Genomic DNA, 27337 nt, shown 5'->3' on the forward strand with positions numbered 1-27337 from the left:
TTGGAATTGTATTTTACATTATCGGGGACCCAGAAAATTAAATCAGCAATACTTTCCATCTCCCAATGTATTGGTCTCGGGAAACTCTAAAACAATTAAATGGTCCAAAGTAACTCTCTTTGGAAGGAGTTCAGTCCTTCTTTCCCAGATCCATATTTGGTATCCCTAGATGTGTCACAGGTACTGCTAATTAGGAAGCTGGTCTCAACTTCCTGAGCAGTTTGGCTTGGATATACTTAATACACCTTTGTTTTCATGGCTGTTGTGTTTTGCTCACCCCAAGCCCTTCTAATTTAGGTGATGGCAGAGACGTACAAGTCTACTTGGAAGAGGGAATGGTTACCAAAAAACATCTCATTTGGGCTATCTCCTAATTATTTGTTGTTCATGAACTTGGAACAAACTAAATTTACATTTAAACTGAGGCTATTGGGTATTGAGCTGTATGGGGCAGCTCAGGGGCTATGTTCCCCCTGCTTGCTGGTTTTGCCATATTCAGACTCTTAACAAAGAGGTGTCTTGTTTATAGTGGCTCTTCCAAAATATAAGAAAGCTTTTTCTTTGCTTTTAATGCCATGTCAGTGTAGGGGAGTAATCTAATGCTGCGCAAGCAGACTTCTGCTCATGGAATGCAACTTTTCCTTTTCCTTCTCCCCCTGCATCTTTCCAAAATCTGCTCCTGAAGATCTCCCAACCTGCTTAGAGTTGGGGGGTGGAAATCTGTTCTGCTGATGGATGTCATGCGTTTGGCAAAGGGTCACTACCATTTCTTGGATACAACCCTATATATTATATGCAACCAATTCTTATTTATATTATCCTCTTTTATTGTTTTGTGCGGGGTGGACTGTAAATAAAAGATTACTAGCAAAGCTGTGAGACCTACTTCTGCGAGTGGAATTCAAGATGGACCTGGCCTATCTGATTATTATTTGGGGGTGGGGTGTCTCAGTGTTTTATCTGTTACTTGTGCTAGGTTAACAGAAAATAATAGAAATATTTAGATAATTAAATTTCAGATTTTTAAATTTTATTCTAATCAAAAGTGTGTGTGTGTGCATACACACATACAATTAAATAGATAGCACCATTCTCTAGAACAGCGGTCTCAAGTGGGGTGCTCACACCCCAGGGGTTGCGCAAGGGGTTGCGCATTGGGGTGCACGAGCCACTTGATAATGGAGCAGCCTCCTGCCGCCCCAACGAGCTGCTACTGGCAATGATAGTGGCGGCAGAGGCAGCAGGATGGGATGGGAGGTGAGAGAGAAGCTCTGTGGCATTTCTCTCTCAGCTCCAGTCCTATCCTGCCTCTGCCCCAGCCACCAAGAGCAACTGCGCCAGTGTCTGCATGGTTGCTTGCTCAGCCGCGGCACTACAGCAGCTGCTATCCTGACAAAGGACAGCAAATTTGTTCCAAATTCGCTGACCTTTTCTGCGATGACAAGTGGCTGTTAGTAGTATGCTACCTAGCACATATTTTTGAAAAAATAGACACACTGAATCTGTCCCTTCAAGGTGATGGTAACATTTTAACAGCGAGTGAGAAAGTATCTGCTTTTCAAAAGAAACTTGTGCTATGGAGAGCACTTTGAAAATGGATGTTTGGAAATGTTTCCATCAATATGTGATTTTGTTGCTGAAAATTATGTGTGTCACCTATAAAAACTCTCATATCTGCACACTATAAAACTTGGAAATTGAATTTTCTAACCTGTTTAAAAATCTTCCAAATGAAGAGTTTCAATGGGTTTTGAACCCATTTGTGAAAATTATAAAAATGCAGCACCTTCTCACTAGTTTGCAAGAACAACTGGTTGACATCAGGGAAGGTGGAAGTTTACTAGCTGAATTTCAACAAAAACCTTTGCATAATTGGTGGATGGGTTTAAAAAATGAGTATCATGGAGTAGCACTCATAGTCAACAAGAGGGTGGGAAAAGCAGTACTGGGGTACAATCTTAAAAATGATAGAATGATCTCAGTACGAATCCAAGGCAAACCATTCAACATCACAGTAATTCAAGTCTATGCCCCAACCACTGAGGCCGAAGAAGCTGAGGTTGATCGGTTCTATGAAGACCTACAACACCTTCTAGAACTAACACCAAAAAAAGATGTCCTCTTCATCATAGGGGATTGGAATGCTAAAGTAGGAAGTCAAGAAATCACCGGGATAACAGGCAGGCATGGCCTTGGTGTACAAAATGAAGCAGCACAAAAGCTAATCGGGTTTTGCCAAGAGAACATGCTGATCATAGCAAACACTCTTTTCCAACAGCACAAGAGGCGACTCTACACATGGACGTCACCAGATGGTCAATATCGAAATCAGATTGATTATGTCCTTTGCAGCCAAAGATGGAGAAGCTCCATACAGTCAGTAAAAACAAGACCTGGAGCTGACTGTGGATCAGATCATGAGCTGCTTCTTGCAAAATTTCGGCTTAAATTGAAGAACGTCGGGAAAACCACTAAACCGTTCAGGTATGACCTAAATCATATCCTTCATGAATATACAGTGGAGGTGAGGAATAGATTTCAGGGATTAGACCTGATAGACAGAGTGCCTGAGGAACTATGGACGGAGGTCCGTAACATTGTTCAGGAGGCAGCAACGAAATCCATCCCAAAGAAAAAGAAATGCAAGAAAGCAAAGTGGCTGTCTGATGAGGCTTTACAAGTAGCTCACGAAAGAAGGGAAGCGAAAAGCAAGGGAGAAAGGGGAAGATATAGCCAACTGAATGCAGAGTTCCAGAGAATAGCAAGGAGAGACAAGAAGGCCTTCTTAAATGAACAATGCAAAGAAATCGAGGAAAACAACAGAATGGGAAAGACTAGAGATCTCTTCAAGAAAATTGGAGATCTCAAGGGAACGTTTGGTGCAAAGACGGGCATAATAAAGGACAAAGAAGGCAGGGACCTAACAGAAGCAGATGAGATTAAGAAGAGGTGGCAAGAATACACAGAAGAACTATACAGGAAAGATCTGAATGTCCCTGATAGTCATGAGAGTGCGGTCACTGAACTTGAGCCGGACATCCTAGAGAGTGAAGTCAAGTGGGCCTTAGGAAGCATGACTAACAACAAAGCTAGCGGAGATGACAGTATTCCAGCCGAGCTATTTAAAATCCTAAAAGATGATGCTGTTAAAGTGCTGCATTCAATATGCCAACAAATCTGGAACACTCAACAGTGGCCACAAGACTGGAAAAGGTCAGTTTACATTCCAATTCCAAAGAAGGGCAACGCCAAAGAGTGTTCAAACTACCACACAATTGTGCTCATTTCACATGCCAGCAAGGTGATGCTCACAATCCTACAAGCTAGGCTTCAGCAGTATGCGAACCGAGAACTACCGGAAGTATAAGCTGGGTTTAGAAGAGGCAGAGGAACTAGAGATCAAATCGCCAACATTCGCTGCATCATGGAGAAAGCAAGAGAATTCCAGAAAAACGTCTATTTCTGCTTCATTGACTACGCTAAAGCCTTTGATTGTGTGGATCACAACAAACTGTGGCAAATTCTTAAAGTGATGGGAGTACCAGACCACCTTACCTGTCTCCTGAGAAACCTGTACGAGGGTCAAGAAGCAACAGTCAGAACCAGAGATGGAACAGCCGATTGGTTCAAAATTGGGAAAGGAGTACGACAAGGCTGCATATTGTCACCCTGCTTATTTAACTTATATGCAGAGTACATCATGAGAAATGCCGGGTTGGATGAATCAGAGGTCGGAATTAAGATTGCTGGGAGAATTATCAACAACCTCCGATATGCAGACGATACCACCCTAATGGCAGAAAGCGAAGAGGATCTCAAGAGCCTCTTGTTGAGGGTGAAAGAGGAGAGTGCAAAAGCTGGTTTGAAACTCAACATTAAAAAAACGAAGATCATGGCATCTGGCCCCATCACTTCCTGGCATATAGAAGGGGAAGAAATGGAAGCAGTGACAGATTTTACTTTCTTGGGCTCCAAGATCACCGCAGACGGTGACTGTAGCCATGAAATTAAAAGACGCTTGCTCCTTGGGAGGAAAGCTATGGCAAACCTAGACAGCATAGTAAGAAGCAGAGACATCACCTTGCCGACCAAGGTCCGTCTAATCAAAGCTATGGTTTTCCCAGTAGTAATGTATGGCTGTGAGAGCTGGACTATAAGGAAGGCTGAGCGCCGAAGAATTGATGCTTTCGAACTGTGGTGCTGGAGAAGACTCTTACGAGTCCCCTGGACTGCAAGGAGGTCAAATCAGTCCATCCTAAAGGAAATCAACCCTGAGTGCTCATTGGAAGGACAGATACTGAAGCTGAAGCTCCAATATTTTGGCCACCTAATGCGAAGAGAAAACTCTCTGGAAAAGACCCTGATGCTCGGAAAGACTGAAAGCAAAAGGAGAAGGGGACGGCAGAGGATAAGATGGCTAGATAGCATCACGGATGCAATGAATATGAACTTGAGCACGCTCCGGGAGAGAGCACAGGACAGGAAGGCCTGGCGTGCTATGGTCCATGGGGTCACGAAGAGTCGGACACGACTGAACAACAACAACAACAACAATCATGATTTAGTAAGCGCAGTCATTGATGCACTTCTTCCATTTCAATCTACATATCTTTGTGGGGTGTCTTTCTCAGCCATGACAACCATTAAAACACAGTATCGAAATAAACAACTTAGAACCAGATCTTTGAATCGTTACATCACGAAGTGTTAAACCAAGATTTTCAAAAAATAATGAAGCATACTCAATCACATTGCTCTCGCTTAAAAATATTAATAATATTTTAAGTGAGAGCAAAAGGGGATTTTATACGGTTAATAAATTATTCTTAAAATATTGCTTATTTCATCTTTCACGTACTTTCAAGTACTTGAAAGGCTGTCACAGAGAGGAAGGCCGGGATCTCTTCTCGATCATCCCAGAATGCAGGACACGGAATAATGGGCTCAAGTGACAGGAAGCCAGATTCCGGCTGAACATCAGGAAAAACTTCCTGACTGTTAGAGCAATACGACCATGGAACCAATTCCCTAGGGAGGTAGTGGGCTCTCCCGCACTGGAGGCATTCAAGATGAGGCTGGACAGCCATCTGTCAGGGATGCTTTGACTTAAGATTCCTGCATTGAGCAAGGGGTTGGACTGGATGGTCTTATAGGCCCCTTCTGACCCTACTATTCTATGATTCTCATCCTTTTTAAATTTCTATTTTTCTGTATGTTTTATAATGTTCATAATATAGTAGTTGTTGCTGTCGTTCAGTCGTGTCCGACTCTTCATGAATGCTGTAGACATCATATACCTCAACTTCAGCAAAGCTTTCGACAAAGTGCCCCATGATATCCTGATGAGCAAACTAGCTCAAAGTGGGCTAGATGAAACAACGATCCGGTGGATCCACGGTTGGCTACAGAATCGGACTCAAAGAGTGCTTATCAATGGGACCTTCTCAAGCTGGGGAGAGGTAACGAGTGGGGTACCGCAGGGCTCAGTCCTGGGCCCAGCGCTCTTCAACATTTGTATTAGTGACTTGGAGGAGGAGGTGCAGGGAATGCTGATCAGATTTGCAGATGACACAAAATTGGGCGGGATAGCTAATACTTTGGAAGACAGAAACAAAATTCAAAGTGATCTGGATAGACTGGAGTGCTGGGCAGAAAACAACAGAATGACATTTAATAGGGAGAAATGCCAAGTTCTGCACCTAGGAAAAAGAAACCAAATGCACAGTTACAAGATGGGGGATACGTAGCTCAACAACACTACAAGCGAGAAGGATCTTGGCATTGTTGTCGATCACAAGCTGAATATGAGCCAACAATGTGATGTGGCTGCAAAAAAGGCAAATGCTCTTTTGGGCTGCATTAATAGAAGCATAGCTTCCAAATCCCGGGAAGTACTAGTTGCCCTCTACTCAGCACTGGTTAGGCCTCATCTGGAGTACTGTGTCCAGTTCTGGGCACCACACTTGAAGAAGGATGCAGACAAACTGGAGAGGGTTCAGAGGAGGGCAACCAAGATGATCAGGGGACTTGAAACAACGCCCTATGAAGAGAGACGGAAAGAACTGGGCATGTTTAGCCTTGAGAAGAGAAGACTGAGGGGAGATATGATAGCGCTCTTCAAGTACTTGAAAGGTTGTCACAGAGAAGAAGGCCAGGATCTCTTCTTGATCATCCCAGAGTGCAGGACACGGAAGAATGGGCTCAAGTGACAGGAAGCCAGATTCCGGCTGAACATCAGGAAAAACTTCCTGACTGTAAGAGCAATACGACAATGGAACCAATTACCTGGGGAGGTGGTGGGCTCTCCCACACTGGAGGCCTTCAAGACGAGGCTGGACAGCCATTTGTCAGGGATGCTCTGACTTGGATTCCTGCATTAAGCAGGGGCTTGGACTCGATGGCCTTGTAGGCCCCTTCCAACCCTACTATTCTATGATTCTATGACCCCATGGACCATAGCACGCCAGGCCTTCCTGTCCTCCGCTGTCTCCTGGAGTGTGCTCAAGTTCATATTCATTGCATTGGTGATGCTCTCTAGCCATCTCATCCTCTGCCGTCCCCTTCTCCTTTTGCCTTCAATCTTTCCCAGCATCAGGGTCTTTTCCAGTGAGTTTTCTAGTACATATATATTTTTTATAAATAAATATACATATATTGGGGGTGCGTGCTCAAAATTTTTTTACTGACAGGGGTGTGTCTGGAACACAGCAATTGAAGGACATAACTTGTTCTAAAAGAACAGAAGTAACAAAGGGAGTTGGGATTGCACTAAATGTTAAAAATATGTATGTCTGCACAGAAATACAAGAGAATGAGCTGGGTAGCCCCATCGAGAGCATCTGGGTTAAAATAAATGGAGCAAAGAATAAAAGGAACATGGTGTTCGGAATCTACTACCAGCCAACCAATCAAGAAGAAGACGAGGATGAAACTTTTGAAAAGCAAACAGCCAATGTTTCAAGGAAGCATGATGTAGTAGTAATGGGAGACTTCCATTTCCCCAATATTTGTTGGGAGACAAATTCTGCAAAACATGGCCCCTCCAAGAAATTCCTGACTTGTGTTGCGGATAACTTCCTCCTAAGAGAAACTAAAGGGGCCGCGGTGGCTTAGTGGTTAAGACGCTGAACTGCAGACCAGAAGGTCGGCAGGACAGCAGTTCGAGACCCGAATGCTGCGTGATGGAGTGAGCTCCCGTCTTCAGTCCCAGCTTCTGCCAATCTAGCAGTTCGAAAGCAAGAAATTGCAAGTAGATAAATAGGTACCGCTTCGGCGGGAAAAGTAACAGCGTTCCATGCACCTCGGTGTTCAGTCATGCTGGCCACATGACCACAGAAGCGTCTTCGGACAGCGCTGGCTCTTCAGCTTAGAAACGGGGATGAGCACCGCACCCCAGAGTCAGACACGATTGGTTGGGAACACCTTTACCTTTTACTTTTAAGAGAAAGTAAAGGAACTAGAGGATCAGCTATCTTGGCTTGATCCTAACCAACAGAGATGACTTAGTGGATAAAGTAGCAGTTACAGGAACTCTGGGGGAAAGCGACCATGTTATACTTGAGTCCTTGGTTCTAAAGGAAGCAAAAGCTGAGTATAGCCAAACGTGTATCCTGTATTTTAGGAAAGCCGATTTTAATAAACTCAGGACAATGATAAGGTCCCATGGTAAGTGACTCTAACGAGAAAAGGAGTCCAAGATGGGTGGGAGTTTTTTAAAAAAAGGAAATTCTAAAGGCATAACTACAAACAATTCCGGCAAGAAAAAAGGTGGAAGACACCAGAAGAAGCCAAAGACTGAACAACAACAACAACAACAAAAGTTGTTCAGAACTTGGGGATCCAAGGACGGCTTCTTTAAGAGCAGTCTTATCACTGCCTCCTTGAGAGCTGATGACATCACTCCTTCCTCAAGGGAGGCGTTCACCACTGCCCTGATCCCCTCACCCAGTCTCTCTCTGCAGCTCATAATGAGCCAAGATGGGCAAGGATCAAGTAAGCAGGTGGTCAGCCTTACAGATGAAAGCACCTTGTCCACTTCATCAGAAGGAAGAAGCTGGAACCAATCCCACAAAACCAGTTTGCCACAGGCTGCCTCTTGCTCACTAACTGTATCCACAGCGCACGGAGTAACACTAATACTTTGGAAGACAGAAAAAAAATTCTAAGTTATCTTGATAGACTGGAGCACTGGGCAGAAAACAACAGAATGAAATTTAATAGGGATAAATGCCAAGTTCTGCACCTAGGAAAAAGAAACCAAATGCACAGTTACAAGATGGGGGATACATGGTTCAACAACACTGTAAGTGAGAAGGATCTTGGCATTGTTGTCAGTCAGAAGCTGAAGATGAGCCAACAAAGTGATGTGGCTGCAAAAAAGGCCAATGCTGTTTTGGGCTGCATTAATAGAAGCATAGCTTCCATAGCTACAAGTAGTACTACTTCCCCTCTACTCAGCACTGGTTAGGCCTCATAGAATCATAGAATAGTAGGGTTGGAAGGGGCCTACAAGGCCATCGAGTCCAATCCCCTGCTCAATACAGGAATCCAAGTCAGAGCATCCCTGACAGATGGCTGTCCAGCCTTGTCTTGAACGCCTCCAGTATGGGAGAGCCCACCACCTCCCTAGAGAATTGGTTCCATTGTCATATTGCTCAAACAGTCAGGACATTTTTCCTGATGTTCAGCAGGAATCTGGCTTCCTGTCACTTGAGCCCATTATTCTGTGTCCTGCATTCTGGGATGATCGAGAAGAGATCCTGGCCTTCCTCTCTGTGACCTTTCAAGTACTTGAAAAGCGCTATCATATTTCCCCTCAGTCTTCTCTTCTCAAGGCTAAACATGCCCAGTTCTTTCAGTCTCTCCTCATAGGGCTTTGTTTCCAGTCCCCTGATCATCTTTGTTGTCCTCCTTTGAACCCCCTCCAGCTTGTCTGCATCCTTCTTAAAGTGCAGTGCCCAGAACTGGACACAGTACTCCAGCTGTAGACATAATATAACTCGACTTCAGCATAGCTTTCGACAAAGCGCCCCATGATATCCTGATAAGATAGGGATGGACGAAAGTCCCTTACCTGGTCCCGCAGCTTGCTTCGCAGTGGGGGGGAGGCGCTCCATTCCTCCCCCTGAAATTCTGGCCGGGGGGGAGGCGCCCTGTCCCTCCGGCCGAAATTCTGGCCGGGGAGGAGGCGCCCTGTCCCTCCGGCGGCAAATCCTCTTCTCCTGCCGAGTCGCAAATGGCGGCAGCCGTAGCCGCCGCCATTTGTGTCCCTGCAGTCAGCCGTGATAGGCTACGTAAATGTTTACGTAGCCTATCATGGCTGACTTTGGGGGGGGAAGCACGTACGCAAATGCCATTTGTGTTCCTTATTTGGGCACGTGTACCAAACACCGCCATTTGTGTTCCTTATTTGGGCACATGTATGCATATGCAAATGGCGTTGCCCTTATTTTCGCCGTAGTCTACATAAATGTTTACGTAGACTACACGTGCCAAAATAAGGAACACAAATGGGCGCTGCCATTTGCATACGCACTTTTTTCCCCCCCAAAGTCAGCCGTGATAGGCTACGTAAACATTTACGTAGCCTATCACGGTGTTTTTTTTAAAAAAATCTAGCCGTGATAGGCTACGTAAATCTTTGTTTGTTGTTTTGGGGGGTTTTTTACACTTGGAAATGGCGGTGGTGGCAGCCGGTTGGAAGACCGGCCGCCGCCGCCGCCAGGGACATTCGACCAAGGTAAGTCCCATCCTGGGGAGGGGGGGCGGACCGTTTCTCCACCAATTTCGGGGGGCCAAATGCATTGGCATTCGGCCTCCCTGAGATTCGTGGAGAAATTCTCCGACATCCCTATGAGCAAACTAGCTCAAAGTGGGCTAGATGGAATGGAACCAACAATGGAACCAACACTGGAGGCGTTCAAGATGAGGCTGGACAGCCATTTGTCAGGGATGCTCTGACTTGGATTCCTGCATTGAGCAGGTGGTTGGACTTGATGGTCTTATAGGCCCCTTCCATCCCTACTATTCTATGATCAAAAAAGTTTGGAGACCACTGCTCTAGAACACCTCAGATTCTTTGTTGTTTGTTTGGTTCTCCTCTTGGCCTGGGTGTTTAACACTGGGTGTTTTAGATGGAAGGCTCCCAGCATCAGCAATCTACAGGCATTGTGTAGCAATTCCATCTTTTTTTCTTTAATGGATTTTCTACTGTAAGGAAAAAGGCAATTGTGGTGGGAAAATTGGAGGAGACTAAAAAGGGAAGATGACATGATAAAAGCATCGTGTGGAAACAAATACTGAATAATGGGCTGAGAAGTCGTTATTTGATATGTGGCAAGTTAAATTTCTGAATTGGTGGCCTCTTCTGATGAAGAGTAGACAAGCAAGTTTGCGAGGTAGGAATGTTGTAGCAGGGGGATGAAGGTCTACTCTAAGTTCAAATTCCACCCCTGCCTTGTTCCCAAGTCCTCCTGTCAGTCACTGTTGAGTACTGCCAGCAGTTCTGGTATCAGCCACAACATTCTGAATATGCTAGGTTCCGGTACAGAGTGCGGAGGAAATAAAGATTTATATTTAATAAACATCTAACTGGAACAATGGGCATTAGCACTGGTCATCTTCAACTGGTACAAAGCACAACTGGCTCCTACTGTGACTAAATGTGGGTCCCATCGGTAGCGCTAAGGGGTTCAGAGCTCCTTTACCCGCAGTAAGTCTAAACGTAACAGGAAATTCTGGCATCTGCGGCTTGGCCCAGTCGTGAGAGAAGCCAGCCCTGCCAAAATTCCTCCTCCTGCACAACTTTTAAGTCACCAGAGGAGAGACGAGTACAAATGCAAGAGGGCTCTGTATTACAGGCTGGGCCTGAGAGCGAGTCGCGGATGCGACTGACGAGGAGCCAGCGCTGGAAAAGCCCTGAGCGCGCCTTACGCGGCATCCGGTTCGCGGCCCGTCTTGCCGCCGTTTCCTCCGCCGGCTCCGTCCACCGAAGTTCGAACGGGGCCCCGCGGAGAAAGCGAGGCCAGGCCCGCGCCAGCCTCGGCCTCGCCGCCGCCGCCGGACCTGCTCCGGGCCTCCCGGCAGCCGCCTCGACGCGCCCTTGGGGCTGGCCCGCCCGCCCCGGCCCGCCCCTCGCCCGCAGCAGAGGCCGCCGATGGCGCCAGGGCCGGGGGGCGCGAGCCCGGCCCTCCTGCCGCCGCTCCTCGTCCTCTTCGGCCTCGCCGCCGCCCAGCTGCCCTTGGCGGCCTTCCAGGCGGGGCACGGCGCCTCCTCCCTGCCCGCCGCTGCTTCGGGGGCGCTTCGCAGACGGTGAGGGGGCGCGACCGCAGCCGCTGGGCCCGGAAGCGCAGCGGCGCCCCCTCCCCCGCTTTCCTTGGCGGGGGAGGGCTCGGCCGGCGCGGGCTGCTCGGGCGGCCTTCCGCCTCTGGCTCCAAGCGCGGGCTGAAGGCGGCGGGCAGGCCCTTCCCTGCCCCGCTCCCCCGCACCCGCGCGCGCAGGCCCGGCGCCCTCCCCGCCGAGGCGGTGTGGCGGGAGGGGCCCCCTCCGCCCCTCCGCAGCCCTCGCCGGAAACCGCGAAGCTCCAGCAGCGCGGGCGGCGCCGTTTCCGTGCGCGCGTGGGGCAACTAGCCCAGCACGGGAGGCTGTGCTGTGGCGCTCGGAACTGCGGCTCCCGCCCCTGCCAGTCGGCCGCTGCCGCGCGGTCTGGTCTCGTTGTTCCTCACCACCGCCTCGTTGGCCTTCGCTCCGCTGCCCCCTCCATAACAACCCGTTTCGATAGCAGATGTTGCTAAAAAGTGCTTAAGTCGTTATATTCTGTAGCAGGCGCAAGACCCCTTGCTGAAGCCTTTTTTAAGGCAACTGTTACGGTCAGTGAAGTGGATCGCCAAGAAAAGGCAAAAGCCACCAAAACGTTAGTTATCAGGGGGGTGGACTCGATGGCCTTGGAGGCGCCCCCAACCCTACTATTCTATGATGGATCGTTGCTTCCAGGAGACAGGCGGCAATGCACAACAGCGGACGCAGCGCCTGGCTCGGGCGCTTCCTGGTATGGCAAGCCCGGAGGGCCGGTGTACCGCAGTCAGCTTACTGGTGCTAGTGCTTCAGAAGCGCAATAAAGAGCAAGATACACAGCAGGTGGAGAAGAGCCTTCAGCAGTGTTTAATCGTGTAGGGAGGTGCTCGGGCTCTGGTCCTTGGTGTAAGAATAGGGGTATTACAAGCACGTCCTTGGTGCAACTGTGAAATGTTGGAGTGTGCGGGGCATGGCTATTCCCGATTGTTCATAGTGTCTTGAAGAGTACATACACAAGCGCTGTGGCCGCTTGGATCTGTCTGTCTTCCAGTTTATTTAAAACAGGTTGCTACAGAAAAATTAATCGGTTAACCATTCTGGTGGTAGGTGAAGCATAGTAATGAACCTAGCTTCCTTCCCCCACCTACCTTTATCTCATTGCATGCATGTGGGTCAAGTATAAATATGGAAACGTTCAAAAACAGATGCCCCATTACGTTTACTTGGACACAGATTCCACTCAGTTCATTTGGGAAGCTTCTGGCTATCAAGCACACTAAAACTAGAGCGTTATTTATTTGATTAAAAATGTAAGAATCTGGCTTGATGTAATAGTTATTACTCGTTACTGGTAGATGGTGGTGTTTTCATGGGGGGATTTTATAGAGAATGAGTAAAGCCTTCTGAAATTCGTGTAAATTGTGGTTGGAAATATAGACTGGACTGTGCAGCCTCTGTTCAAGAATGTTGTATTGGGAAGGAGTATAAACAACTCAGTTGGATGTGACACGGGGCGCAATCCGGAAAACCGCCTCCCCACCCCCTCCCCTGCTGCCTCGTAGGCAATGCTGATCGTCCCCGGGCTCCGCACTCAGAAAAGCAGCGTGGAGCAGGGCAGAAGGGGGCATTCCCAGGGGTGGGAAGCACGGAAGTGCCGGTATGATGCTTCCTATGCATCATCTGGCCTCCCCCCCACCCGCCGAAGCCCCATAGCTAGTCAGCCAAAATCGTCTGTCTAGCCACAAATGCAGGGCAGCTGGAGCACAGAGGAGAAGATCCCCTCCACGCTCCACCCACCCTGCATTGGACAGGTGGTCCCTCCGAGTTTGGAGGCAGCCACCTGTCCCGATAGGATTGCTCCCTAGATGAGTGAATGGCTTGCCTGTGGATCTAGATCAGTTGAGAGTGATCAGGAAAATGAAACCTGCGCCTTTGGTGCTTCAGGCAAAATAAGCCTGACCCAGTAGACTGTAATCCCATTATCACTTCAACAGTCCCGAACAGGATGCTGTGTGAGTTGTGAATAGAGACTGTAAAAACAAATATACGTTCTTTGTTCTTCAAACTAGAAACAAATTTTAATTGAGCCTTGTTGTTCAGTGTGTGAGATATGCAGCGTGCTGTAGAAAGTGCTCAGGCCATCCTTTTCCTCATTTGTGAAATGTACTAGTGATTAGAACTAGAATAAATCCAAACAGCAACAGTGGTGTAAAATCTTCATTTGGGACCAACAAAATGTCACAAGTAATGATTGAGATTTTAAACAACAGTCTTAAAAGTCAGGAGACTCTTTGCAGACTGACTAAGCTAGTTTGTGCCCAGTGCAAAATACCTTTTGTTGCACAAAAACACGTCAGCACAAAAAGGCAATGGCTACTCTCTCTTTGAAAATACAAAAGTAACAGTTATTAGGACCTATCTTTAGTAATATTTCTTTTGTTATCTCCAGGTATCTTTTGTATGATGTAAACCCACCTGAAGGTTTCAACCTCCGAAGAGATGTGTATATACGAGTTGCCTCCCTTGTAAAGACCTTGTTAAAAAGTGAAGCTTGGGCAGTGGTTCTGCCTCCTTGGGGGCGTCTCTATCACTGGCAAAGTCCTGATATTCATCAGGTCCGAATCCCTTGGTTCAATTTTTTTGATGTTCCAAGCCTCAGTAAAAACATACCAGTTATTGAATATGAACAGTTTCTTTCAGGTAAAATATACCACAAAAAAAGTTATGAAAACTTGCAGTAATTTCACCTCAGGCTTTTCTGTGTGCATCCAGTTAAATGAGGTGCATTAAGATAAAATCTACATAAGTTGTAAAGTAGAATTCTAATTCAGGTCTGTTAGCCTCCTCACCACAACCACCAAAAATCTCCAGAGCAGATTTTCAGTGGGAGGGCATGGGAGGAGACTGGAACCAGCGAAGATCGCCTCCTCCCCTGTCCCTCAGCAGAAATGCTCTGCTGGATCAGAAGCCTTCCTCAGATGGAAGATGTTCATAGATGGATGGCTGTGGATCTAACCCAATGTATTTTATCAAACATATCAGTTAATATGTAGTTGTCTCCTGAATCCTTTCCAGATTAGTTGTCTTTTTCTGAAAATGCAGAGATCACATTCAGAAGCCTCCTATTCAAACCCCCTTTCTAATAATCACCCTTCTGGTTCCTGTAGATCAGGGGGTGGGGAACCAGCTGGAGTGCTGAATTCAGTTTTGAACAAGCTGTTGGGGACCACATTCCAGTGGTGGGACGGGCTGAAGGCAAAGGGGGTGGGGCCAAGAATTCTATGATATTGCTTTAACAACCTTAAAGTTGTTTCTGCCAGTAACTATGCTTTAGGAGAGGCATTTCAACCTTTTAGAATGGGGAAAAATGGAAAAAAGCCAGGAAACCACCACATGATTGATGGTTGGATGGAAGAGGGCAGGGCCAGGGAAGAGGGTGGAGCCATCTGGGGAACACTGGAGGGCCAGATTGAGACCCCAGCAAAGCTGGATTTGGTCCCTGGGCCTGAGGTTCCCATCCCTGCTGTACTAAATACTTTGTAAATGATTATACAACTAGCTACAATGGCAGTGGTTCAATTTTATATCTACTATATAAAATGAGATACATATGTGCTGATTTTTGTTTGATTGTCAGAGTCAGGTGGACCCTTTATTGACCAGGTGTATGTCCTGCAAAACTATGCTGAAGGATGGAAAGAGGGAACTTGGGAGGAGAAAATAGATGAGAGACCATGCATTGACCAACTCATGTATTCAACAGACAAACATAAATACTACAGGTAATCCTCTGTAGTAGTTGTATTAAAATTATTTTTTCTCCCCCCTTTTCACCCCCACTCCCCCACAAGCCCTACAAATATTGCCAAAAAATCCCAATTAGAACTTTGAGCATTAAAATATTTTCCTGCTTGATTAATTATATTTTCTTATCTGTTACATCAGTGTTCTCATTTCGGAAGGTAAACATTTTGTTTATTTTAAAGATTTATATCCTGCCTTCCATTTGCAGTAAAACACAAGGTTGCTAACAGTACATAAATTAAAATAGCCCCAAAACATCAAACTAAAACTCACACAGCCTTTTAAAACTAAGCAACACCACAGAGAATCTGTGGAGCCATCACCTCATAAGAACATAAGAAGAGCCATTCTGGATCAGACCAAGGGTCCATCTAGTCCAGCATTCTGTTTACTCAGTGGCCAACCAGCTGCCCATGGGAAACCCACAAGCAAAAGCACCCTCCCGCCCAACTTCCTCAGCAACTGGTATACATAGGCTCACTGCCTATGTATACTGGAGGTAGCACATAGCCATGAGGACTAGTAGCCATTGATGGTCTTCTCCTCCAGGAATGTATCTAACCCCTTTTTAAAACCATCCAAATTAGTGGCCATCACCACGTCTAAGAATTTCTAACCCCTTTTTAAAGCCATCCAAATTAGTAGCCATCACCACATAGTGAATTCCATAACTATGCGTTGTGTGAAGAAGTGCTTCCTTTTATCTGTCCTGAATCTACCACCAATCAGCTTCTTGGGATGACCCCAGGTTCTAGTATTATGAGACAGGAAGAAAAATATCTCCCTATCCACATTCTCTGCACCATGTATAATTACACCTCTATCATGTCTCCCCTTACCCTCCTTTTTTCTAAGCGAAACATTCCCAGCTGTTGTCACCTTCTCTCATAGGGGAGATGCTCCAGCCCCTTGATCATTCTAGTTGCCCTTTTCTGCACTTTTCCCAGCTCTACAATATCTTTTTGTAGGTGCAGTGACCAGAACTGTACGCAGTATTCTAAGTTTGGTCACATCATAAATTTATATAAAGGCAGTATCATATTGCCAGTTTTATTCTCAGTTCCTTTTCTAATTATGTCTAACACGGAGTTTGGGTTTTTACAGCAGCCACACACTGGGTTGATATTTTCAACCGAAGGTCTCCAAGGATAACTACATCATTGTGTAGTACAATGGGGTCCTTAAGATACTTGACCTCAGGCCTTTTATGTCCTTAGAGGTAAAACTATATTCTGAATTGGGCTCAGAAAAAAAGTAATAAACGAGAAGGTGTAACACAGGAGATACAGCACTTTAGACTGCACTTTTGAAGGGCAGCTCTGTGTAGTGCAGGTTACAATATGGATTTATTTGGGGGATTTATATCTCCCCCTTCAACAAATTCTTGGAGTGATGGTCAAGTCTGGAAGTTATGAAAACATGAATGATCTTCTCCAGGAAAGAGTGCAGCTGCTTTACCAATTTAAGACAGCAAAATCACTCCTAGTCCTTGCTGTCACATGACGATGTGAAAGCAGTGACAAATCAGAAAACCCTCCAAGCTGTGAACCTGAATCTTAAGTGGGAATACAGCTTTCTTCAAGGCAGGTTGTGCTGCTATCCCTGGATCAACTGACCCCCATCCAACAAATTATCCATCTTAGCCAGATTAGATGTGTTTGTTTGCCGTGCTCCCAGAGATCGGCCCAGTGTGACTGTTGAAAGTCAAATAAAAATGTATCTGTATTCTTATATTAAGGAGCAATATAAGCTAAATCATGCATTAATTGTCGAGTCTTCATTGTTTTAATTTGTACTGGCTTGTATATGCTAACCTTTTTGTGATTTTATCTTACATTGTAGGGGATGGTTCTGGGGTTATGAAGAAACACGGGGCCTTAAGGTGACTTGTTTATCTGTCCAAGGTTCTGCCTCTGTCATAGCTCCCCTGCTTTTGAACACCTCCACTTGGTGAGACACGCTCTATTAATTTTTATCTCGGATGTTAGCAAGTTTGCTTTTAACTTAGAGAAATGGAAGACAATTTTAAACCCTCTTTCTCACTGTAATAACAAGGTTGGATGGATATGTCATTAATAATACTAAGGTTTTTGTTTTTTGTGATCTTTGTTTGAAGTCCTTTACAGCACCAGAAAAATGGATATACAGATAGAACTGGAGATGGGGATCATATAGCCTGAATGCATGAAACCTGCCTCTGCCACTTTTTCAGTTGTAAGAGCACTTTACACTCTTCAAGGAAGCAGGTTGAATATAACTTTCTCCTGCTCGCATTTATTGTTCAAATGTTGACAGTCATCATAAACATGCCACTAGAATTCTGAAGTGTAGCTCATCTCAGAAACCCTTTTTCCAGACATTTATTGAGTCCAAACCATGCTAGATCTACCCGCACATTATGATCGTCATCATAATGCCTCGGAGGGGAAGACAGGCTAAGACTGTCCTCTGCACCCAGGCTTTTGACAGCATACAATGGGATTTTAATGTCAGTTGTTTATCATGTCCTGGTATCTTACTGTAACTGGTTTTTAGCAGATTCAAATAGTTTTTATATTTTCTATGTTAAAATTTTTTAATATGTTTTTGTTTTGTAATCTTTGTGAACCATCCAGAGAGCTTTGGCTATTGGGTGGTATAGAAATGAAAAAAAATGAAATTAATGAAAACAGCTAAAGAATATCTATCACAAGCTCTTCTTGGCAGAATAATTTTCAAATGCTACTTCAAATGCTGATAAAAGAAAAATATACACCCATCAAGGATAACCTAACTTGGGCATGGGCAACCTGTGACCCTCCAGGTGTTATTGGACTACATTTCCCATCACTCTTGACCATGATTGCTGGGTTTATGGGAGTTTGAGTCTAACATCTGGAGGCTCAGCGGTTTCCCACCTCTGGCGTAAGCACATCACATTAAAGGAAGTACCACTAAAATCAACAGACGATACTTCCAAGTATTGGGCTGGATCCAGTGGAACTCCACTCATGGGATGCCCCCACTGCAGGAAGGAAGGGATGCAATTTTTGCCAATTACCTCTGCAGCCCCCTGCCCACCCGCCCCCAAATGCTGCTCTATGCATCCAGGAGGAAAGCTGGATCAAGGAGAACTCCTGGACTACAAACTACTTTGTACTTATAGTCTTGGAAAAGCTTTCCTACTGACTTAGCAGCACCTCTGCATTAAGACTCAGGTTATTTGCCCACATCCAATCTGTTCAAGAAACTGTTCAGGACTTCCACAGCCTCCCTGGCATAAGATGAAAAGATTGAGAGCTAGGCATCATCTGTATTGGTGACACTCAACCTCACATCCACAGACAACCTCCACTAGCATTATCATGTAGATGATAAACATGGGGGAAAATATGGAAGCCTGTGGAACCCCACAGACCAAAGGCCAAGGAGTAGAGCAGCCATTCTCAACTTCACATTCTGGCACCTGCCCACTAAATAGTACCGGAACCACTGCAAAACAGAGCCTCTACGCCCCATCCTTGCCAGAAAGATACCAGGGCTGATGGTATCAAAAGCAGCTGAGAGGTGCAGTGAAACCAACAGGGATGCTCTCCCCCAGTTTAACTCCTGGCGTAGGCCAGCCACCAGAGTAGATACAAGTGATTTTATCAACAAAGTGTCGTATGGATTTGTTACAGCAAGCCACTGACGGTTCCTCTTAAAAGGCCCTCCACCACTCACAGCAGCTCTGCTGTGCTGATGCAGTGCTGGAGGAAGAGTAAGGTTTCTTTGCCATCACCACCTCCACAGAGTAGGCCCTGTAATGGGTTCTAGCTTGTACTTGGTCAGACACATTGCAAGCCTTCCTCCACTGTCGATCTAGGTGTTAATTTTATCATCCCCAGCTCGTAAGGGACCTCTAGCACAACGCCAGTAGTGCTGAATGAAACGAAAGGGTTTCCAGGGGATCCCATCACACCAGTGATGCTCCACTAGGTGCCCCTTATGCCAGCACAATGTAATTTATGTTAGTGCTGGTGTCTGATTGGATACTGCCCATAACAAGTAACCACAGTTAGTTGAAAACGGAAGCAAAAACCTCTGATTTCCTTCTCTTAGCTACACTGGAGAAGGGAGGAGCGTGTGAGCCCTGAGGCTCGTGTATGTAATGTTAAACCATAGGATACTGTTGCATATGAACCTGGCCGTTGCAGGAATGTCGCCTCTGCTGGCTGGAAAGAGTTTTCCAACTAACACAGCTGTTGCAGTCCTTCACCAGGTCCAGATAAATTGGTTGAAAGGCCTCTAGATTCCTGTTTGAAACAACCACGAGATTCCATTTTTTTGTTTTTGTTTTTATTTGATATTTAGTTTTTAAAAAAATACTTGTGATTGTTTATGGATCAGTTGCCTTGAGTTAGACAAGCACAATAAAAACAGTTTAAATAAATAAATAATCTGCAAGTGGTGAAAGACTGCAGTAGATCTTTTGGCTGGGGAGCACTCCATTTCACCAGGAAAGTATAGTTCTATCTCGCAGATCTGTGGATAAGTAAAGAACCAAGCTTTCCACATCCCCTGGCAGACTGGGGTGCTTATTCATGAATAACAATTCTTCTGTTCTTTGCAATTTTGAACTTGCACACCCGCAAAGAGCAGCAGGAGACACACTAGGAGAGAGAGAGAGAGCTTGAGAGCTTCTTCTCTGCTGGCTGCCCACATGTCCTTTATACTGTTGTAAGCTGGAAACAAAGTTTGCCCAATGTATGTGACCAGACATTGATCCACATGACCCTAGTTGATAAGGTGTCACATTTTAGGAATTTCTGGGTTAAGAAAACTATTTTTTTATTTTCAGCAAAATATCTAAATCTCAGTGTTCAGTTTGTACATTGATGGCCACCTCTGCTTCCTTAAATCTAATAATTAAAACTATTTTTACATGGGAATGTACACTCAGCCTTATCATTTTTAGTAGGTCAGTGATGCTAGACAGAGCTGAAAATCTTCTTCACGACCACTATGGTGGCAGAGACTATTGGAATGTGAGTATTTTCTAGCGACCTTTTCCAGCTGATCCACTTGGCTCTTGTCACATGGCAAAATTTCCCTGAACGTTAGCAATTTTGTAGCCCAGTTTATTTTGATTGGTGCAGCTACCATTTCATACCTGTAAACCCCATTATAAAATGCCTAATCTGAAGAAACTAGAAAAAAGAAGGTCTGTAGTCTGGCATTTCTGGGTGACCCTTTCATATGAAATTATCATGAAATCCTTAAATTTACAGTATTTATTGCACCTATTTTGTAAATGATAGTATTTTGTAAATACTATCTGGATTAAAGCTATTTTACTGTACTACAAATTCCAGTGGGGTAATACATGATCTATGTTTACTCATGGAAACTTACGTACAGAAGTTCAGCTGGTATTAACTTTGCTTGCAGCTTCTCTCTTATATGTCTCTTATCCAATCAGATAATGGCTTGTAGTAGAATAGATATCCAATATTATTCTGCATCAAAATATGGATTATTATAATCTGACAAGGTCCTTTTAATCCAAGTTAGTTGATCTACCTCATCAGCTTTTCCCACACTTAACAGTGCTAAACCATTGTGCTTTATTTTATTTTATTTTTTAAAATCCTAGTACAGTTTATTTAGATTCTTCCCTCAGGAAGATCCTTAGATATTTCCTCTTATATGAAGATGGCTTGTCAGTTCCTGTCTGAGCTCATATCCATATTCAGACCTATTAGTAACAATGCATTTAAACTGATTTTGTAAACCTACCAAACCATTTTAACTACCCTAAAAAAAACCTCTAAGAGGTGTTATAATTTGTTCAGCTGATCTGCTATATTGGGTTGGATCCTAACTTTTCTCCACGAGAGGAAGGGGCATCTGTTCACAGAAAGATAGTTGCACTCATGAAAGGGCCCCTTCCATGAGTGCAGCAAAAGGTTAGGCTCCAAGCTATTATCTGCATTTAACAGTATGATGATGTCTCTATCCCCCAGTTTAACTGCTTTTAACCTCTTGATTAATGCTCGCAGCCATGAGTTCTGTCCTGATGCTCATGGACATCAGTTCTAACCAAATCAAAACAAAGCAGGGATAAAGGGCAATCATGAGAGATTTCTGTAGTAGAGATATAAAATTTCTGGAAATTTTAAAGCCATGAGAAAAAATGAGGGTCCCCGTCCCCCCCCAAGATGGGGGGAGAACAGAAATTTGGGGGGAAATAAGCAATTCTTAGTTTGTTTAGTGCTCTTTACAGATACAGAGTCACTTTGTTGCTTTAGGACATCCTTCCCCAATCTGATCCCCTCCAGATATTTTGGATTTCAGCTCCCATCAGCCTCAGGCAGCATGGCCAGTAGTCAAAAATGCTGGGCCAAAACACCTAGAGGGTACCAGGTTGGGGAGGGCTGCTTTAGGAACATAAAGCAGACTTTATGTTTCTGAAGGTATATTATGTATAACTTGTGTGCTCATAAAATGATCAGATTTTATGATAAAACTGCAAAAACTAAACTCAATTAGAAAATGTGTAATTATTGTCTGAATAAACTATACTTTTACATTTAATATACCAACATGATAATTTTATGAGCAAACCAAGATATACATAACATATTTTAGGTTCCTGTTTAATGTCTGACCTGAGGAAACATCACTAAGTAGTCCATGAAACGTCTGAAGCATCCTAGAGGCCAGAAGCAGGAAGAACTGGAGGCAGAGGAAGACTGATGTACAGCATCCATTCCTATTTGTAAAGAAGTTTAGGGAAATTCCTAAATCTGTTCTTATTTGTGGGGTGGAGCTTAGGGAAATATAAACTGAAGGAAAAGCTATTGAGATTTTATTTAGCTGGGAAAGACTCCGTTTAGGAATGGTAAGCAACCTTATTTAATTTAAGAACTTTAAGCAATCTCAACCTGTTATTTAAAGAGTGATGTTGTATTATCTTTTATAAATCACTTCCATTAATGAACATCTTATTTTTTGTTCATTTTGAAAAGTGATCTTCAGTGGTAGTGTCAATCCCACGCCTATGCCATAGGAACCAGGCTACTGAATTCCTTTTAGGTAGAGAAGGTTTATTCTAGTGACAGCAGTTAAAAGTTTTATAGCTGAGGCAGCATTTCCTAGTGGTGAGGTCTAATTGAGAACTTTATTAAAAACTGTGGCAGTGAGTTCTATAGACCCACGTCTCAAGGTTAATTTTTTTTAAAGAGAAATGGGTGGGATAACCCACATGCTGTTCTGTCGCATCTGGTCACAGTGGCGGGATAACCTACAGTGTGTTTTTTCACATGTGGGTTGTAGTTTAGAACTACATTAATTGACTGCTACAGCATCTAACCAGAACAAGCCAACAAACACAGGACTCAGTAGAAAACCCAAACTGTCAAGAATGGACATTTTCTTCCATATTATGATATGATGTTGGAAAACTGAGCATGACTTGGAGCATCCCTAAATGTCTTATCAGTAAAAGATACAATAGAACAATAATTTTAATAAGGAATGGAAGAAATACCTCTGCTGGGGATCTTACTGAGAGAATTAAAAAACATTTTCCCCATTGCTTCTTTATTTCCAGACATTTTACATCTCTAGTCCTTCTATAGAAGTGTTCTTATAACATAGTTTTTAGAAATCATTTTGGTGGAGTAAAGGCTGGTAACAATATATAAACACCTTGTCATAAATTCTAAAAGAAAATATTTCATAAACCAAAGCTGTTCAATTTTTCCAATTTGTGGGGAGGAATAGAAAAAACCTTTTTTTTCTGGGTCTTCAGATCTCTATTTTCTGGTCAATGAAAATTCACCGAATAAACTCCCATTAGCTACCATCTGAATCTTTATGGATTAAGTTAATCATTTTGATAAAATTTACTCATAAATAAATACTTTCCATAACTTCTAATGTGTATAAGTATTTTCTGTATGCCTTATTATCAATAAAGTATAGTGCCATCAATATCTTTATTGCTCAGCTAATGTTATCAATCAATTTTCTTTCTTTTGATCTGTGTTCAGATATTTGGGTAGTAGGCTGTTTAGCAACTAAGACTGTGTTCCCCAGTATGGTCTTCGCAAGTGCTGCAGCACCCACAGACACCTCTGTCAGTGCCCACAGGGCCTGCTACCCCTTCCCAATTTTGTATTTTAAAACAAAATGTTTTTATTTATTTTGGAAGTTACCAGGCAGCTGGGAATGCTGCAAAATGGATTCCGATGCATTGTTAGGAAATGAAGAAGTTGGGTGGCTGGAGACTGGTTGTTTGTGCGGCTGCCTAGTAAAAATATAGAAGAGAAAAAGAGGCCGCCACCACTGCCTGATAAATGGTAGGAGGGAGAGAAAGCAGGGCAGTGCAGGGTGGGGGTCTGGCAGTAATGGGGTGACCAGGGGAGGAGAAGTCATGGATATCAGGGAGAAATATGGGCGAGGATGGAGAGGAGGGGAAGGTGGAGTGTTGATAGAGGAAAATGCACAAACAGATATGGAGTCTAGACTGGGGATAGGCACCATGGTGCCCACAAACCCCAGGTCCAGACACCTTTCTTGGTACCCACCGGGGTGTCCTACCACACCCACTTTAAAAAAAACAAACAAATTTTCTTACTGTCAGCTGCTATCACTTCAAGGAAAAGTGAAGGCCTGTAGCTGCTGCCATCTTCATTTCCCATGAATGCCTCTGGGTCACATGTGGGACTCAGAGATATTGATAGGAAATTAACATGTTTGGCAGAAAGCAGCGGGAAGAAGGGAAAGCAGTGGGGAGGGGGCTAGGAAGACCATTGATAAGCCATCTGTGGGGTCAGGGAAGTCAGGTGGGAGGCTGAGCAGCAGGAAGCCAGGGGAGGCTGGAGGAACCAGAAGGGAGTAACTGGAGAGGTTGGGAAGGGTTGTCTGCTTGTATATCTGAATGGATGGGGTCCGCACACATGTGTGTGTATGTGTGTGTGAGAGAGAGAGAGAGAGAGGGAGGGAAATATAAAGGGTTTAAGGGGCATTTTGGAGGAATCCTGACAAAGCGTGAGTATTTTTGTGCATGTGCTTGCAGTCATAGAATCATAGAATAGTAGGGTTGGAAGGGGCCTACAAGGCCATCGAGTCCAACCCCCTGCTCAATGCAGGAATCCAAGTCAGAGCATCCCTGACAAATGGCTGTCCAGCCTCGTCTTGAAGGCCTCCAGTGTGGGAGAGCCCACCACCTCCCCAGGTAATTGGTTCCATTGTCATATTGCTGTTACAGTCAGGAAGTTTTTCCTGATGTTCAGCCGGAATCTGGCTTCCTGTCACTTGAGCCCATTCTTCCGTGTCCTGCACTCTGGGATGATCAAGAAGAGATCCTGGCCTTCTTCTGTGTGACAACCTTTCAAGTACCTGAAGAGTGCTATCATATCTCCCCTCAGTCTTCTCAAGGCGAAACATGCCCAGTTCTTTCCGTCTCTCTTCATAGGGCTTTGTTTACAGTCCCCTGATCATCTTGGTTGCCCTCCTCTGAACCCTCTCCAGTTTGTCTGCATCCTTCTTCAAGTGTGGTGCCCAGAACTGGACACAGTACTCCAGATGAGGCCTAACCAGTGCTGAGTAGAGGGCAACTAGTACTTCCCGGGATTTGGAAGCTATGCTTCTATTAATGCAGCCCAAAAGAGCATTTGCCTTTTTTGCAGCCACATCACATTGTTGGCTCATATTCAGCTTGTTATCGACAACAGTTCCAAGATCCTTCTCACTTGTAGTGTGGTTGAGCCAAGTATCCCCCATCTTGTAACTGTGCATTTGGTTTCTTTTTCCGAGGTGCAGAACTTGGCATTTCTCCCTATTAAATGTCATTCTGTTGTTTTCTGCCCAGCGCGCCAGTCTATCCAGATCACTTTGAATGTTGTTTCTGTCTTCCAAAGTATTAGCTATCCCGCCCAATTTTGTGTCATCTGCAAATTGATCAGCATTCCCTGCACCTCCTCCTCCAAGTCATTAATACAAATGTTGAAGAGCACTGGGCCCAGGACTGAGCCCTGCGGTACCCCACTTGTTCCCTCTCCCCAGTTTGAGAAGGTCCCATTGATAAGCACTCTTTGAGTCCGATTCTGTAGCCAACTGTGGATCCACCGGATCATTGTTTCATCTAGCCCACTTTGAGCTAGTTTGCTCATCAGGATATCATGGGGCACTTTGTCGAAAGCTTTGCTGAAGTCGAGGTATATGATGTCTACAGCATTCCCACGGTCTACAAGGGAGGTTTTTGTTGTTCAGTCGTTCAGTCGTGTCCAACTCTTCGTGACCCCATGGACCATAGCACGCCAGGCCTTCCTGTCCTGCGCTCTCTCCTGGAGCGTGCTCAAGTTCATATTCATTGCATCCGTGATGCTATCTAGCCATCTCATCCTCTGACGTCCCCTTCTCCTTTTGCCTTCAGTCTTTCCCAGCATCAGGGTCTTTTCCAGGGAGTTTTCTCTTCGCATTAGGTGGCCAAAATATTGGAGCTTCAGCTTCATTATCTGTCCTTCCAATGAGCACTCAGGGTTGATTTCCTTTAGGATGGACTGATTTGACCTCCTTGCAGTCCAGGGGACTCGTAAGAGTCTTCTCCAGCACCACAGTTCGAAAGCATCAATTCTTCGGCGCTCAGCCTTCCTTATAGTCCAGCTCTCACAGCCTGCATATAAGTTAAATAAGCAGGGTGACAATATGCAGCCTTGTTGTACTCCTTTCCCAATTTTGAACCAATCGGATGTTCCATGTGTGGTTCTTACTGTTGCTTCTTGACCCTCGTACAGGTTTCTCAGGAGACAGGTAAGGTGGTCTGGTACTCCCATCACTTTAAGAATTTGCCACAGTTTGTTGTGATCCACACAATCAAAGGCTTTAGCATAGTCAATGAAGCAGAAATAGACGTTTTTCTGGAATTCTCTTGCTTTCTCCATGATGCAGCGAATGTTGGCGATTTGATCTCTAGTTCCTCTGCCTCTTCTAAACCCAGCTTGTACTTCCGGTAGTTCTCAGTTCGCATACTGCTGAAGCCTAGCTTGTAGGATTTTGAGCATCACCTTGCTGGCATGTGAAATGAGCGCAATTGTGCAGTAGTTTGAACACTCTTTGGCGTTGCCCTTCTTTGGAATTGGAATGTAAACTGACCTTTTCCAGTCTTGTGGCCACTGTTGAGTGTTCCAGATTTGTTGGCATATTGAATGCAGCACTTTAACAGCATCATCTTTTAGGATTTTAAATAGCTCGGCTGGAATACTGTCATCTCCGCTAGCTTTGTTGCTACTAATGCTTCCTAAGGCCCACTTGACTTCACTCTCTAGGATGTCCGGCTCAAGTTCAGTGACCGCACTCTCATGGCTATCAGGGACATTCAGATTTTTCCTGTATAGTTCTTCTGTGTATTCTTGCCACCTCTTCTTAATCTCATCTGCTTCTGTTAGGTCCCTGCCTTCTTTGTCCTTTATCATGCCCGTCTTTGCACAAAACGTTCCCTTGAGATCTCCAATTTTCTTGAAGAGATCTCTAGTCTTTCCCATTCTGTTGTTTTCCTCGATTTCTTTGCATTGTTCATTTAAGAAGGCCTTCTTGTCTCTCCTTGCTATTCTCTGGAACTCTGCATTCAGTTGGCTATATCTTCCCCTTTCTCCCTTGCTTTTCGCTTCCCTTCTTTCGTGAGCTACTTGTAAAGCCTCCTCAGACAGCCACTTGGCTTTCTTGCATTTCTTTTTCTTTGGGACGGATTTCGTTGCTGCCTCCTGAACAATGTTACGGACCTCCGTCCATAGTTCCTCAGGCACTCTGTCTATCAGGTCTAATCCCTGAAATCTATTCCTCACCTCCACTGTATATTCATGAAGGATATGATTTAGGTCATACCTGAACGGTTTAGTGGTTTTCCCGACGTTCTTCAATTTAAGCCGAAATTTTGCAAGAAGCAGCTCATGATCTGAGCCACAGTCAGCTCCAGGTCTTGTTTTTACTGACTGTATGGAGCTTCTCCATCTTTGGCTGCAAAGGACATAATCAATCTGATTTCGATATTGACCATCTGGTGATGTCCATGTGTAGAGTCGCCTCTTGTGCTGTTGGAAAAGAGTGTTTGCTATGATCAGCATGTTCTCTTGGCAAAACTCTATTAGCTTTTGTCCTGCTTCATTTTGTACACCAAGGCCATGCCTGCCTGTTATCCCGGTGATTTCTTGACTTCCTACTTTAGCATTCCAATCCCCTATGATGAAGAGGACATCTTTTTTTGGTGTTAGTTCTA

The 27337-nt window shown here is 44.7% G+C and overlaps 2 protein-coding genes across 10 annotated transcripts in view; one reads left to right on the forward strand and one right to left on the reverse strand.

The window, feature by feature from the left end:
• MCM3AP (minichromosome maintenance complex component 3 associated protein) overlaps positions 1-11009 on the reverse strand; it is a 126587-nt gene extending 115578 nt beyond the window's left edge. The window contains exon 1 of the mRNA XM_084820465.1: positions 10933-11009. The gene's annotated coding sequence lies outside the window, so the exon portion shown is untranslated. The remainder of the gene's footprint in view (positions 1-10932) is intronic.
• Positions 2197-27337, forward strand: part of POFUT2 (protein O-fucosyltransferase 2) — a 36850-nt gene continuing 11709 nt past the window's right edge. For 2 of the 9 annotated variants that reach the window (XM_084820550.1, XM_084820585.1), the window contains exons 1-5: positions 2197-2484; positions 13742-13992; positions 14930-15074; positions 16939-17046; positions 20033-20102. In XM_084820550.1, coding sequence (XP_084676676.1) covers positions 2246-2484; positions 13742-13992; positions 14930-15074; positions 16939-17046; positions 20033-20102 — 813 coding nt within the window. In that variant the 5' untranslated portion in view covers positions 2197-2245. Of the gene's footprint in view, positions 2485-11139; positions 11311-11398; positions 12047-13741; positions 13993-14929; positions 15075-16938; positions 17047-20032; positions 20103-27337 lie in introns of those variants that run through there. The other 7 variants (XM_084820551.1, XM_084820596.1, XM_084820557.1 and 4 more) reach the window with 4 other exon arrangements.

This window comes from Heloderma suspectum, chromosome 1 (assembly GCF_057233095.1).
Source record: "Heloderma suspectum isolate Gila_16-S chromosome 1, 16-S_ref, whole genome shotgun sequence".
NCBI classification, from domain to species: Eukaryota; Metazoa; Chordata; class Lepidosauria; order Squamata; family Helodermatidae; genus Heloderma; species Heloderma suspectum.